The 16,013-nt window shown below is 45.7% G+C and overlaps 1 protein-coding gene across 1 annotated transcript in view; it reads left to right on the top strand.

The window, feature by feature from the left end:
• Positions 1-8,690: 8,690 nt before the first annotated feature.
• The window catches only part of NCF4 (neutrophil cytosolic factor 4), a 61,834-nt gene continuing 54,511 nt past the window's right edge, over positions 8,691-16,013 (top strand). Inside the window, exon 1 of the mRNA XM_033933723.1 lies at positions 8,691-8,938. Coding sequence (XP_033789614.1) covers positions 8,907-8,938 — 32 coding nt within the window. The 5' untranslated portion in view covers positions 8,691-8,906. The remainder of the gene's footprint in view (positions 8,939-16,013) is intronic.

The following is a 16,013-nucleotide window of genomic DNA, read 5'->3' on the forward strand; positions in this document are numbered from 1 at the left end:
AGTACCGTGTCCTTCTTAAAGTACCAGTGCTGGACGCAGTACTCCAGGTGAGGGCGTACCATGGCCCGGTACAGCAGCATGATAACCTTCTCTGTCTCTTCAGTCCAGCATCTGCCCCTTCCATTCACTGTCTGTCTTTCCCTGCCATCTCTCCTCCTGCCCCCCCCCCCACCCCCCAATTTGGTCTAGCATCCATCATCTTCCTTCTGTTCCCCTCATGGTCTGGCATCTCTATCCTTCCCTCCCCCCTGTGGTTTTTAGCATATCTCTCTTCTCATTTCCTCCACTCAGATCTGATCATTCTCTGCTCTCTCTTCCCTTTTCTTCTCTGGTCTTCCTTCTCTATTTTCTGCCTCCATCTAAATTAAATTCTTTCTTACTATTTAGTCCCGTTTCCCTCTTTTCACTGTGTCTACACACAGCTTGTCACCCCTTTCCCTCACCCCTCCATTATCTTACTATTTTCTTCCCCCTTTATTTATCTCCTCCTTCCATCCAGTATGTGTTCTTTCCCCACTTCCATTCAGCATCTGCTCTCCCTTCTCAACTGACATCCATCTGCCTTCTGCTCTCTCTCCCTTCTTCTCCCTTCCATCATCTGTCCCCTTCTCTCTCTCTCTCATCTCCCCCATTCCCTCATCTGCCCCTTCTCTCTCTCTCTCTCTCTCTCTCCCCCCCCCCCAACTTCCATCATCTGCCCCCCTTCCCCTCACCTTTGTGGGTCACTTTCTTTCCCCTGAGGGTGGCTCATGTCACAGGGGAAGCTTTGGCCGAGCAGAACCGCTTGATTGACAGTGGAACTTACTTGATTGATGTCGATGCTGGGGCCCGTTGCCGTTTGAAGGAAAAAAAAAAAGGTGGAAAAAAGGAACCTGTAAAGGCGAGAGGAAGGGAAACCTCCAGGACAGCTGCTTTTTGCCCTCCTTCAGCGGCCCAAGAGTTCAGACCAGCAGCGGCAGCTCTGTATGCTTTTAACTTCGGCACAGAGCTGCCCCTAATCAATAGTTTAGCGCGGTTTCATGAGGCAGCCTCGGGGCCTTTGATAGCCGGCCCGCTTCGATGATGCGATGTGGGCCGGCCTAGCAAAGGCCCCGAGGCTGCCTTATGAAACCGCGCTAAACTATTGATTAGGGGCAGCTCTGTGCCGAAGTTAAAAGCATACACAGCTGCCGCTGCTGGTCTGGAGGTGCGGAGACAAGGCAGGAGGCAAACGCGGTGGAAGGCAGGAGTCCCGGCGAAGGCAGGAGTCCCGGCACAGCGACTGCAACAGGAAGTTGCAAGTCAGCTGACGCCGGCTTTTCGTTGCGGCGGGGACCGAATCCTTCGCGGACCGGCAAGATTTTGTTTGCGGACCGGCGGTTGAAGAACTGTGCTCTACACTGTGTGCGCTGTGACGAGAAACTTGTGCGCTGCGAGGTAATATTTTGTGCGCCAGCGCACCCCAGCGCAGCTTAGCGGGAACAAGTTGAAAAGAGAATAAGTACAACTAGATAAATTCAAAAGCACCCTTAAAGTTTCCTTTTTAATGACACTTTTCAGAGTTAAATTCAGGAATACATCTTAGATGCAATCACAGCTATAAATTAGCTTTATTATAGCTACGAACTAACCTTTATGAGGCTGTCACTCAACCCTCCTTAACATTTTTACCTTTATTGTATTACTTTCCTATTACAATTGTAGTTCCACCCTCCTTCCCTTATGTCTAGTAAGTGAGTTTGTGTCTTAGGCCTCCTTTTACGAAACTGCGATAGCAGTTTCTAGCACGGTGTGACAGGGACACCTGGCTAACTCTCCCTGAGCCGACTAGAGCCCTGTCCGACCCAGTAGTTTGGTGTGCAACTTTAATTTCCCCTCCACGAGAGTAGTAAAAGCAGAGCTCAAAACAAAACTCTCAAAAGAACATTGCAGTTCATTCAAAAACAATAATGTAGAGCCAATGAATCCAAAATAGTCCTTTTCTTCCTGGGAGCAGGAGAGCTTTGGCTTCTCAGCCTCTCCCCGCCCCCGTGTCTGTGGCACACACAAAAAATAAAACTTCAAAAGGCAAAAATCCTTTTCCTGTTCTTCCCAGCAAAGAAAAGAAAATCAAACTGTAATGCTGGCTTTAACCCATAATGCTAGGCCCTTGCTATTCCAAGTAGCATCGGGCCTGAATACCACTTACCTGGACTGGGTAGGCTGAATCCCAATTCTTTCAAAAAGCCCGCCTACCCCCCGCCCAATAATTATGCAGGATGTATGTTGCACACTACAGCCACTTCCCTGTTCTTCCTCAGGCCAAGTAAAATGGGCAAAATAGCCTTCTTAATACTTCTCTCTCTTAAACACAGTCAAACATAAGAGAAAGAGAAAAAAAAAACATCAAAAAAAACCCCCAAGCTTCTCATAATGTCCCCAAACGCATGAAGCTTCTGGCTGTGCTTTACACACAGTTCAGCTGAGCAAGTTTCAAACAGCAACACTCATGTGCCAAGGGCTCGGGTTTTAGCACAGAAAATAATAAACACAGTCAGCAAACTTTCCCCATTTTAGCTTTAAAATTCTGACCTGCTTTACAAGCTGTGCTGCAGTCCATGGTAATAGCTGTGTTACAAGAGCCTTTTCCCAGGCCATCAGGCTTGCTTCCAGCATAGGCAACTCCCCAGCAGGAACATCTCCATCACACCTGTTACCAGTGTCCATCAGCTCCCAGGTCTCCTCCTCCTGGACTCCTCTGCTGATAAGGGCCCAGATGTTTCATGCCACACCCCCCTGATTTGCTTAGGTGGGCACACCTGAGGTTTCCTGGCTTGAAGCCAAGGCAGTTCTCTGTCTCTTCTTAAAGAGGCAGAATGGGAAAAAGGTGCAGCCCAAGTTTGTTTCATTCTAGACTGCACTGGTCTAGCTTTGGGAATTGACACAGGTATAGGACTATAAGGCTTCAGATCTTGATCTGCTTCCTGCATTTCAATATCATGGAGCGCAGTGTGGTGTCCCTGTCACATAGGGGAGCCGCCCTGAATGGCCGGCGCTGCTTCTGACGCTCATTGAGTTTCTAAGAGTGTCAAGAGCAGCATGGACCATTCATTGCGGCTCCCCGCGCTAGAAACTGCTATCGCAGTTTGGTAAACGAGGGAGTTAGTTCTGTCTCTATGTCTTTACCTTAACTTTTAAAATAAACTGCTTAGATCACAGGTGTCGAAGTCGGTCCTCGAGGGCCGCAATCCAGTCGGGTTTTCAGAATTTCCCCAATGAATATGCATTGAAAGCAGTGCATGCACATAGATCTCATGCATATTCATTGGGGAAATCTTGAAAACCCGACTGGATTGCAGCCCTCGAGGACCGACTTCGACACCCCTGGCTTAGATATATTTTATAAGTGTTTTATCAAATTTTTAATATAACTTGGAAACTTGGAAAACTTGAATTATTTACATGGTTAGGGATCAGCCTATTTCATTAATGTAAATAAGAAAAACATATCAGCTCCAGTATAGTGTGAACAGGTTGAAACAGGGGTCTCAAAGTCCCTCCTTGAGGGCCGCAATCCAATCGGGTTTTCAGGATTTCCCCAATGAATATGCATGAGATCTATGTGCATGCACTGCTTTCAATGCATATTCATTGGGGAAATCCTGAAAACCTGACTGGATTGCGGCCCTCAAGGAGGGACTTTGAGATCCCTGGATGAAACATGTATGCTTTAGTTTAGGGCAGGGGTAGGCAATTCCAGTCCTCGAGAGCCGGAGCCAGGTCAGGTTTTCAGGATATCCACAATGAATATGTATGGGATGGATTTGCATGCATTGCCTTCTTGAGATGTAAATCTATCTCATGCATATTTATTGTGGATATCCTCAGTGGCGTACCAAGGGGGGGGCGTGGGGGGTGATCCGCCCCGGGTGCCAAGCCCTGAGGGGGTGCTCCTGGTCCGGTCCGGTTCTCCACCCCCTGCGCCGGGTGTCGCGTCTGGAAACAGCCTGTAGCAAGATCGCGATGCCAGCGATCATTGCCTGCTTCGGCTGTTTCCTCCGCCACGGTCCCGCCCCTCCTCTGACGTCAGGGGAGGCAGGGGGAATAAGCAGTGCTTCGTGGTGGTGGTGGGGCCGAGCAGTCCTTCGAGGTAGGGGGGGGCGGGCAGCAGGCCTTCAGGGTGGGATGGGCAGGCAGACCTTGTGGAGGGGGGGGAGACAGGCCTTCAGGGGGACAGGCAGGCCTTCGGGGGGGGGGGTGCAGGCCTTAGGGGGGGGGACAGGCCTTCCAGGGAGGGCACACGCCTTCAAAGGGGGGCAGGCAGGCAGGCCTTCAAGGGGGGGACAGGCCTTTGGGGGGGAGACAAGCCTTCAAGGGGGACAGGCAGGCCTTCGGGGGGGGGGGGGTGACAGGCCGGCGGGGGGGGGGTGCAGGCCTTAGGGGGGGTACAGGCCTTCCAGGGAGGGCACAGGCCTTCAAGGGGGGCACAGGCCTTCGGGGGGGGTGCAGGCCTTCAGGGGGGGACAGGCCTTCAAGGGGGACAGGCAGGCCTTCGGGGGGGGGTGACAGGTCATCGGGGGGGTGTTCAGGCCTTAGGGGGGGGACAGGACTTCCAGGGAGGGCACAGGCCTTCAAGGGGGGACAGGCAGGCAGGCCTTCAAGGGGAGGACAGGCCTTCGGGGGGGTGCAGGCCTTCGGGGGGGGGACAGGCAGGTCTTCGGGGGGGGGTGACAGGCCATCGGGGGGGGGGGTGCAGGCCTTAGGGGGGGGGCAGGCCTTCAGTGGGGCAGGCCTTCAAGGGGAACAGGCAGGCAGGCCTTCAAGGGGGGGGACAGGCCTTCGGGGGACAGGCAGGCCTTCAAGGGGGGGGACAGGCCTTCAAGGGGGGTAGGCCTTCAAGGGGGGACAGGCCTTCGGGGGGGTGCAGGCTTCGGGGGGGTGCAGGCCTTCAGGGGGGAACAGGCCTTCAAGGGGGACATGCAGGCCTTCGGGGGGGGGGGTGACAGGCAGTCGGGGGTGGGGGTGCAGGCCTTCAAGGGGGGGGACAGGCCTTCAGGGGGGCAAGCCTTCAAGGGGGGGACAGGCCTTCGGGGGGGTGCAGGCCTTCGGGAGGGTGCAGGCCTTCAGGGGGGTGCAGGCCTTCAAGGGGGGGGGGACAGGCCTTCAGGAGGGGCAGGCCTTCAAGGGGAGCAGGCAGGCAGGCCTTCAAGGGGGGAGACAGGCCTTCGGGGGGGTGCAGGCCTTCGGGGGGGCGCAGGCCTTCAAGGGGGGGGACAGGCCTTCAGGGGGGGGGACAGGCCTTCAGGGGAGGGGGGGCCCTGGTGTAGAAGTACACGGAGGGAAGGGGGTAGGGTTCAAAGAGACGTGCATATGCCGGACTTTGGGTGGGAAGAAATAATGGGTCTGAAAATAGAGGAGAGAGAGAGAGAGATGATGGACATGGGTTTTAGGGAGGGAAGGAACAGAAAGGGAGAGAAGTTGGACACAAGGGATGGTGTGGAGGGGAGGGATAGAGATACTGGTTAGGAGGGTAGTTGGGAAAAGAAAGGGAGAGATGGTGGACCCTGGGGTGGTGGGGATGGAGGGAGAGCTGCTGGATGAAAGGGTAGTTAAGAAAAGGTGGATCTGTGGAGGGAGACAAAAAAAGGAAAGATGCCAGACATTCGGGGGAGGGAAGGGAAACGGAAGGGGAGGACAGAGATGGCAGATGGATGGTTAGCACAGAGAAAGAAGAAAGAAGGAGACCCTGGCAAGCAAGTTATCAGAAGACAACCAGAGCCTTGGACCAACAAGATTTGAAAAATAACCAGACAACAAAAAGGTAGAAAAACTAATTTTATTTTCTGTTTTGTGATTACAATATGTCAGATTTGAAATGTGTATCCTGCCAGAGCTGGTGTTAGACCACAAACGTGAGCTGGGATTTAACAGAGAGGAAAAGTCCTTTTGTTTCTTTATTTTATTTACACCACAGCGCCAGTGTGGTTAGGAGAAGCCAAAGGGGGGTGAAAAAGCTATAAAATAAACCCACCAGGATGTTTGAAAAAAACACCCAATTGGGCAGGAAAATCGAATCGATAAACCAATTCAATAGGCTGAATCCAATCGAAATATTTTTCCCTGAATCTGGCAGCACTAGTTTGCGCTACTGTCTTAGACTTTAGGGCCTAGGATTGGGGAGAGATGGCATCCTCAGTACTTTATAATGCAAGTGAAATGAGGATTTGGTCAGATTTTTGAAGGGTCTGCACTCTGCAGAAGAAAAATATTGTATAGGCCGGGGACATGAGACAGCAGGAAATGGGATCTTTTCTTCCTTCTATTTTTGTGAATGGCAAGGCTGAGGATGTCAGAGAGTTCAGTTAAAATATGTACTTTATAAGAAAATATAATAATGTGTTTTATAAAGTTTATAGCATTGCTGGCCTACCCGGTGAGGTGTTCCTAGTGGTGGTGGCGGCAGCGTGTCAATGTGTTGAGAGGAAGAGGTGATTTGGGAAATTCTGCTGAGCAAACTCCGGGCCCATTTCCACCCCCCAGTTAGTCCACTCCACTCAACTAGTTCACACACTGAGTGGGTCTTTGGGTGTTGTTCCTGGGTAGTTGTTTTGGGATCTCTTCCAGTAGTTTGTCAGTATCTCCTTCTGGTCCAAGGAAGGAAACTTTGTTAACCTTAGGACTGACCTACAGAATATGTTTGTAACAGCGCTGCTTGTGTGGCATTAGTCTATGTAGTGATCGAAAGAAAAAACCAGACCTTTGCACATTTTTGCACTATATGATGGGTGTATGAGGAGATTCACATTTCCTGCACAGCTAAGTCCGTGTGAAGTTACCTTGTGCTGTATTTGACATCTAGCAAAGTCTCTGTTTGGAAAGGAAGATCTCAGCTTAAGTGGCCAGAAGTTATGGTAAAAGCAGATAGCATTGCTGGTTTTAAGAAAGGTTTGGACAAATTCCTGGAGGAAAAGGCCATAGTCTGTTATTAAGACATGGGGGAAGTTTCTGCTTGCCCTGGATCGGTAGCATGGAATGTTGCTCCTCTTTGGGTTTTGATCAGGTACTAGTGACCTGGATTAGCTACCATGAGAATGGGCTACTGGGCATGATGGACCATTGGTCTGACCCAGTTAGGCTATTCTTATGTTATGTTCTCATCTGTAGGGGCCTTTGTTTTCACTTCTTATTTTAATGTATTTTTTTTTCTGAGAACTTATCAGTGTTTTTTATAATGGGAACAAAAATGGAAGAGAATTAATGTGCGTGGAATGGGGGGGGGGGTTTAACTAATTTCTTCAGCTAAATAATTCATTCCACCTCAACCAGACATAGGAGAACTCACGCACCATTCACACACCCTCCAACCAAAAACGTCAAAAGAAAAATACAGTTCGACAACCTCCTAGCCATTCGAGCTGCAACGCTCGACCCCCAACTCTACAACCTATTGACCTCGACCACAAACTACAAAACCTTCAAAAAAGAAATAAAAATCCTTCTATTCAAAAAACACATAAAACCGAACTAACACAATCAGAACTGTCCCAAGCATCACCTGCAACTACTCCATATGTACTTCTGATGTCATGACAATTCAGACATAATTTATGTTATGGCATGTTTGGAATAATGGTTACATATATGAGGTTCAATAAAAGAAAATTTTCACTGCCTGTTTCTATTATAACCATTTATTCAGTTTCATGGTTATTACAAAAAATATTTTTTTACATGGGGGGGTGTCAAAAAATTATGGGCCCCGGGTGCCACATACCCTAGGTACGCCACTGGATATCCTGAAAACCTGACCTGGCTTCGGCTCTAGAGGACCGGAATTGCCTACCCCTGGTTAGGGTCCTGAGTCCTGACTGCCAAAATCTTTTGTAAAAGCAGAAAAATGTAAAGTTTAAATGGTAAAAACAGTCTTGAAGAAATGAATTTTCAGGCTGGATTTGAATCTGGTCAGGGAAGGAGCTTGGGAAATGTTTTCAGGGAAGCAATCCTAGGCATTTAGTACAGCAAGATGGAAAGTTCTGTGCCTAGGGGGAGAAAGGCATACATAGGAACAGCTTGCTGGAGAGAATGATGTTTGAGAAAAGGTGTATAAGGGTAATAAAGAGAGGAGCGAATACACTTGTAGGCAGCTAGGTGAATCTTGAATTTTATGCATAAGCAGACCGGAATGCAGTGTAGTACTCTAAAAAGAGAAATTTGCATGATAAACAGAAATGTTCTGCTGCTGAAATTTGAAGAGATGGGCATGTGATGTCGCATGAGATCAGTCAGTGACAGACCCTTGAGAAGTAGTTTGCAGTAGCCCAAGTGGGAGGAGGCGCTATAAGGAAGTGGATCACAATGTTTATAATCCTAGAATGCCCAAAAATCCATAGACTTTACAATAAGAAGATCTTAATGAGCTAAATAAGTAGAGAATCCAATCCGTTACATTTCTGAACAATTTTATGCTGTCTCCGAGAGCCCCACAGATCATGTGCTGTCTATGCATCTAGCCTAGCTGTCTGCCTGTCAGAATAGGTTAGAGAATGGGAGGGCATGCGGTCTTTTGCACTGTACACAGGGGACCCTGTTACCACACAAGCAAACACCCCTTCTCGTCCGAACTGTTTCCCCACTCTCTCCCCTTCCTTCCTTTCTTCCTCCCCCTCCCTTCCTTGTTCTCTTTTTTTTACAGACGCTTGGCTTTCAGTTGTGACTTCCACTTCTGAGGCAAAGTTTCGATATCATTTGTGATTGGGGAAGAACGCCTTCTCTTTATTCTCTCTCTCTCTCCCTGGGTTTTCCTGGGGTCAAAGACTAACATCTAATGCATTACGGAGATTTGCTCTGTGTGACCTACACTACTCCTTCCTCTAATACGACCCAGAGCTGAGGCAGCTTCTAATATTTTTATTCTGGTGGTCATATATTAATACCTGAGGCAGCAGAAGATGTCCTTGTCTCGCCAACTGCGAGATGGGAGGTGAGTTTCCAACCTGCATGCATTCTTAAAAGCTGAAAACAAAGTGTTATAGCCTGCAGGCTTTTGGGCTAAGTAGTCCTGCTGTGGGCAATGTGTAAACAGCTGTTAAATTCTTTCTGCTTCTGAAGACAATTTAGGCCTGAGTGATACATATCAAGCATTTGAAAGATCAATTACGAGGAATGATAGATCTTTAAAAAGACTTCACAAATTCATTTCTCTATCTTTTTTTTATAGATAGATAGATACAGATTTATACATTTCATTTTTCATTCTTTTCATATTTGGTCCTTTGTTGGTCTTATCCCTGGCTCTCCTTTTTCGGCCTAGACTCCAGTGCTGCACATATTTCTCATGTCATTGTTTTTGTAATAAATGTATCTATTTATTTTTTGGGCTTTATTAACAGCTTTTAGGAAGGCCTCAGCAATATCTTCCCAATCAGCTCTCCGCTTCCTATTCATGTACAGTATCAATCAATTTTCAAATTGGTAATGTATAGTAGTTTCAGCACAAAGATGAACTTAAAATAACTGTCGTGGTTTAGGGGCAGAGCCTGCAGCGCCTCTGTGCTAAGAGGAGGTGATTTCCCAACCATGCTTTTCTCCATCCAAAATGCATTTTGGTTATAGTTTTAACAGTGAAAAATGATTTCACACAAAATTTCCAGACTGGTGCAATAAGCTCAGAAATCACGTACTTCTATTTTTATTAAATATGATTCTCTCTCTCTCTCCTCCCTCGCCCTCTTGTTTACTTTTCTACTCTATGCACTGAAAAATGTGATTAAATAATTTACCAGCTCCACAATCTTATCATGACACTAGGGATGGAGAGGGAAATTCCATAAAGGTTTGCCCATGCGCGCAAAGGACTTTATAGAATTGGGTGGTGATACTGTAAATGTGGGGACATAGTTTGAGAAGATCAGGAGAGGAGACGTTTGTTTGTTTCTTTTAAATTTTTTATTGATTTTCCAAACATCAAAAGTGCAAAACACAAATATGTATCCATATAATAAGTCAATAAAAGCACATTCATCGTACAAATATACATGAACAACCATTTTTTTTCCTCCATCCACCCAATGACTAATCAATAAAAACACAAAAACATAGGGCTCCTTTTACTAAGCTGTGATAGCGGTTTTAGCGCGTGCTTAGCGTGCGCCGAATTGCCACGCACGCTAGACCTTAACGCCAGCATTGAGCGGGCATTAGTTCTAGCTGCGTAGCGTGGGTTTAGCGCGTGCTAAAATCCTGCATGCGCTAAAAACGCTATCGCAGCTTAGTAAAAGGAGCCCATAAATTCTTTCAATATCCTTTCCCTATATAATAGCAATGTCATCCCACCCTCTTCCCACCCACCCTGGATGTATATACTCAAAGGGCTAAAATTAGGATAAAAATAGAAATAGGCTCCCCCCCCTTCCCTGGATGTGTATGAAAATAAACAAAAATTAAATTATAAACAAAGGACAACTATAGTGAAGTAATAAAAGATGTGAACGGGCCCCAAACCAGTTTAAATAAATTACTATGCCCCAAAATGTCAGCATTCATTTTTTCGTACCTATAGCTAGAGCATAGATTCGGCCACCAGAAAGGAAAATTGAGGCAATCATAATTTTTCCAGTTACAAGTTACCATCTGCATAGCTATTCCAGTCATAATTAGGAAAAGTCAGCATTTATAACGGTCCATGGGGGGCTTAATATGTAATAATGTTCCACATATGACTACCTCATATGTCAATGGAATTGATGATTCCAGTATGTTATTATTCTTTCCCCATATTGACTTTCAAAAGTTGAGTATCAAAGGACAATAGAACAACAGATGATCCAGTAACCCAATGTCTAGATGACAGTGCCAGCATCTATTAGATTTAGAACTGTCCAACTTTTGTAACCTAATCAGGGTCCAAAAAGATCTATGTAACAAGAAAAACCATGTCTGTCTCATAGATGCTGACGCTGTACATCTCATCCTCCAAGTCCAAATTCGTGGCCATCGAGACACAGAAATATACTGCTTTATCTCAATGCTCCAAATGTTTCTAAGACTAGATTTTGGTTTTTTATTCAAGAATTCAGATAGTCAGAGAGGAGATGTACTATTTGGGTACATAAGAACATAAGAATAGCCTTACTGGGACAGAACAAAGTCCATCAAGCCCAGTATCCTATTTCCAACAGTGGCCAACCCTGGGCCCTAGTACAGTACTTAGCTAGATCCCAAGTAGTGAAACAGATTTGATGCTGTTTATCCGAGGAATAAGCAGTGGATTTCCCCAAGCCATACCTTTTTTTAAACCCTGCTAAGCTAACTGATTTCACCACATTTTCTGGCAATGAATTCCAGGATTCCTAATATTTTTGGAAAGAGTAAACAAACGATTCACATCTACCCTTACCGCTCCACTCAGTATTTTTATTTATTTATTTAATTTTCTATCCCGTCTTTCCCAAAGAGCTCAGAATGGGTTACAGGTTAACATACATAATATACAGTTAACAGGTTACAATTTGCCATAGTTACAGTACAAGGGTTTGTTTTTTGGGGGTTACAAGTTTTTATCCTAACTTGACACATAGTCTGTCATATCATCCCTGAGCTGTCTCTTCGCCAAGCTGAAGAGCTCTGGCCACTTTAGCCTTTCTTCATAGGGAAGTCAACCCATTCCTTTTATAATTTTCACCTCTGTTCTCTACTTTTTCTGATTCCGCTATATCTAATCTAATCTGAGATTTCTGAGTCATACTATGCCTAAATAGGTTCAAGGCAACTTACAATGCGATTTAAATGGATACAATTTAGTATAGTACAGGATGTTCTTAATGGTACATTATAATACAGTTTTGAGGGGGGAGGTGTATAATACAACAGAGAAGAGCTAAGAAGTAGAGATTTCCTTACAGTTCAATTTTAAAAGAGATATGGTTGGGTACTATCCAAAAATGCTAAAAAAAAATGAGATATAGAGATTATCTGTTATAGTCCATCGTCAGGTGGTTGAACTATGGTTCAGCAGAGGTTATAGGGTGATTTGTGGGCACACTGGTCAGTTTTCTTGGGTGAGGATGGTGTTGAAGAGATAAGGCTTCAGTTTCTTTCAGAATGTGAGATAGTCCAATTCAGATCTGATGATTGTAGGGAGGTTGTTCCAAATTTTTGCACCAATATATGTGAATATGGTGTTGTAGGTACTTTTGTGTTTGAGGCCTTTTGTTGAGGGACAGTTCAACTGAAGTTTACTAAGATTTCTGTTCAAGGTGGGCCATGAAGGATTGAATAAGTCTATTAGTTGCATTGTGGAGTTTCCATGAAGGATGCATAAGAATATACATGATATCTTAAAGTTTATTCTAGTATTAATGGTTAGCCAATGTAGCTGTTTGAGGTAGGAAGAAATTGGATTGTTTTTTTTTCTTCAGCTTGAAGATGAGCCTGGGTCCGTCTCTTCCAATTTAAAAGAACGCTGCAGCTGCGGCACTTTGGGAGCACTACTTACTCATGGGTTAGCGAGAGGAGACCTGTTTTGAGCCCTGGAGTTCCCTACAGTGGGCTAATTCCTTGATATTATGTGTTTTCTGCTGGAACTGGTGCCAGAACTTTGCAGGCACTAGGAGACACGGACTGCTGATATCATCGGGTCCGTCTCTTCCAGATGCTCAAGGCCCAACAGAGAACCGGTGGCAGGCACTTTCAACACCAGCGCGCACGGGTAAGGACAGGGCCGGTCAGTGGGGGGGAGGAGGCGATTGCGAAGGGAGGAAGCAGTGCCGGTGGCCTCAAGTGAGCAACAAAGCTGTTTCTCAGAGTCGGGGGTTGGGTCAGTTGTAAGGTTGGCTCTGGAGTCAGCTTGGGTGTCATCTCGGGTCGGCTTGGAGAGATGAACCTACCAATATTCAGTAGTGGAACGAATCATCCGAGTTGCCATTATGGCCTATGAGGAAAGTTGCTTTGATATAAGAGCACTTTGGATTGCGAGCATGCTTCTGGAACAAATTATGCTCACAAACCAAGGTGCCACTGTATTCTGAAACTGTGTATATGTTCAATAGCATTGTCACCCCCCAATGTCCTCATCCCCCTCCTTTTTTAGCATATTTTGCCAGTGCTTGCATCTCTCCCCTTTTCAAGCATTGCCTCTTTATGGTCCTATCTTCCCTCTTTACTAGCATTATCCCTCTGTGTCCCCTTCTTCTCCAAAGTGGAAGAAGGATCTGATTGACAATAATAAGAAACAGCACAAGGAATGACAAATCCAATGCAAGGCACTGATAAAGAAGGCATAGAAAGACCTTGCAAAGAAGATTGTGCTGGAAGCAAAAATCTGTAGTGAAAACTTTTTTAGGTATATTAAAAGCAAAAAAGCCAGGAAAAGAATCATATTTTGAACTATATTTTGTGACTCCTGTGGGTTGTTTTTTTAAAAAAATTTTTTACTAGTACTTCAGTCCCTATATCTATACTTTCCTATATAATCTATATCTGTCTATCAATGCACATAATCTATATCTGTCTATCAATGCACATACTGTATGTTTGTATACCGTATTTTATGCTCCATAAGATGCACCTGACCATAAGACGCACCCTAGATTTAGAAGAGAAAAAAAAATATTCTGAAACAAATTGTGTACTAATATATACCAGGCTGTACACCCAGCCCCCCTCATTCCTTGCCAGGCTCTGCAAGGTACCCAGCCCCTTACCCTGCCCTGTACCCTGTCCCCCCCCTCTAGTGGTCTAGTAGTAGGCTGCAAAAGGCTCATTTAAAAATCTCTGGGGAGGAGTTAAGATGGCGTCTCGCCGGTAACCATGCTGAGGAAGGCTACTGTTGGAGTTTATTTTACTTCTGCTGTTTAAGCGTTTTGAATTACACTAACATGGGTAAGAGAAAGGGGAAAGTAAGGACTTACCCTTCCGAGTCCTCTCCTCTTCCCCTTTCCACCATGGAGAGATTCGTAGTCCGAACAGCGAGTGCTGGCGAAGGGGCGGCCTTACCTGAGCTCAATGTTACACTGAGCCCGGAGGAGCGACTTCCACCCTCTGACCCAGGCATGGTGACGCTGCCGGAACAAGCGTTGAACACAAAGACTATGATTGGCGCTGCGGATCTCTCAACGGAGGAGGGTCGTATCTGGAGCATGAGAGGAGAAACCAGTTTGCTGGGAGACAATATGGGAGCGAGTTCTGAGCTCCACCTGGTTACTGAAGGTGCCGTAGGAGGTGCAGAGGAGAGGCACGGAGAGAGTTCTTGGTCTGAGAAACTTGGTCAGCGGCAGGATATTGGTGAGCAGCAAATTACACCTCTGGTTAAACCTCCCCATGTTACTTTAGACTCTATCTGGGACGCTGTAGCTCGCTTAGAGAAGATTTTCATTGGAAATAAGGCTTTGGTGGACAATTTCTTACAAGACTGTAAAACACGTATTGTCATCCAGGAGGCAAAGAATTTTGAGCTTGAGAAAAAAGTAGAGGAAGTTCAACAAAGTTTTAAGGATATAAAATCTAATACCTTGATTTATGGACAAGGTATGACTGGACTGAGGAATAAAATGGAGAAAATGGAGAATTATACCCGTAGGTTGAATCTGCGTTTTATCAATTTTCCTCAATCCAGGACTGTAGCCCCCATTGAACTGCTTAAGAAATATCTGATGGAAGTTCTGGGGGTTCCAAAGGAAACTGTGCCTCCATTTTCTCGAGTCTATTCTATGCCGGGGAAGAAACAACAATCTTCTTCCCAAGGAGAACTATCGATGGACAGTTTAAATGTAACACAACTATTAGAAACATCTTTGGAAGAAGAGTGTATAAGAGCAACACTCCTAGTTACATTTGTTTTTGAATCTGACAAGGACTGGGTGATGAGAATGTTTTTTCGTAACTCTGATAAATTGTTTTTGGGAGGAAAAATTTGGGTTTTCCCTGATGTCTGTATAGACACTCAGGAGAAAAGGAAGCAATTTTTGGCTCTACGATCTCAGGTGATAGCCCTGGGTGCTCATTTCTTTTTGCGTTTTCCTTGTAAATGTTTAATATTATATGAGTCAAATAGATATCTTTTCTTTGATCCCAAACAATTGGAGGCTTTTCTTGAGAATAAGCGTAAAAACAGGTACAGGTATCGGGTCAGGGGGAAAGAGTATAATTATTATAATAATTATTAGTAAGTGGAAGATTGTAGTAGTTTAACTGGCAAGACATTGTCATTGTTGATATTATTGATTTAATTAAGTTATTTTCTTTTTCTGAGATGTGCCTCTTTTTCCTTATCCTCTCCCCAGCTTTAATTGAGGACTTATAGAGAAAGTTGCTATGAATATATTTGCTTTTTGAATTTCAATGGGAAATAATATTTAGTGGTTTGTTTTGTAATTAGCAATATGCTTTCTATTTCTTAATGCATTTTTATGTTGTATGTTTATTTAAAATTGCATAAATAAATAATTTTAAAAAAATCTCCAACGCAGAAGTAAAACTCAGCAAAGTCCTAGACGTGCTCACCTAAGTGAGATCCACCTCAGAACTCTAAAAAGGAAGGTAAAAGAGCTGAAAATATGGTCAGAGAACAATGGATACCCTTGTGTTGCTACTGTATATACTTACACCAAACACAGGAGATCATCCTGGAAACCATAGTGCCCTTAGTCGACACCTGTCTGCACTGGGTTCAGGAAGAAGCTTGAGTTCCATCCACTCTATTCATTCTCTGGGTCGTGCTAGAACAGCGGCATGTTGGGCCAGGAATCGTCCAGCTGTGTGAGTGGCAGTGACAGCGCACTGCTTCTTCCCTGCACTGAGCTCCTCGCAGCAGCCCTTCTTGGCAGCAGAGTCTCCTATTCAGGCAGACCTTCTTCCTGGCCCTGAGCTCCTCACAGCAGCCCTTCTCGGTGGCAGATTCTCCGAGTTGGGCTGCCCCTCCCCTCGCTCGCTCCCCGCAGGTACTTCACAGCCCGACCCGCTCAGCGCGCAGTACTAGCCACGACTGACTGGCACCACCAACTGAGCGCTTTCCCCAGCCAGAGCGCACGCAGACTGACACAGCAACTCAAGCTGCGGTC

Source organism: Geotrypetes seraphini, chromosome 2 (assembly GCF_902459505.1).
Source record: "Geotrypetes seraphini chromosome 2, aGeoSer1.1, whole genome shotgun sequence".
In the NCBI taxonomy this organism is placed as follows: domain Eukaryota; kingdom Metazoa; phylum Chordata; class Amphibia; order Gymnophiona; family Dermophiidae; genus Geotrypetes; species Geotrypetes seraphini.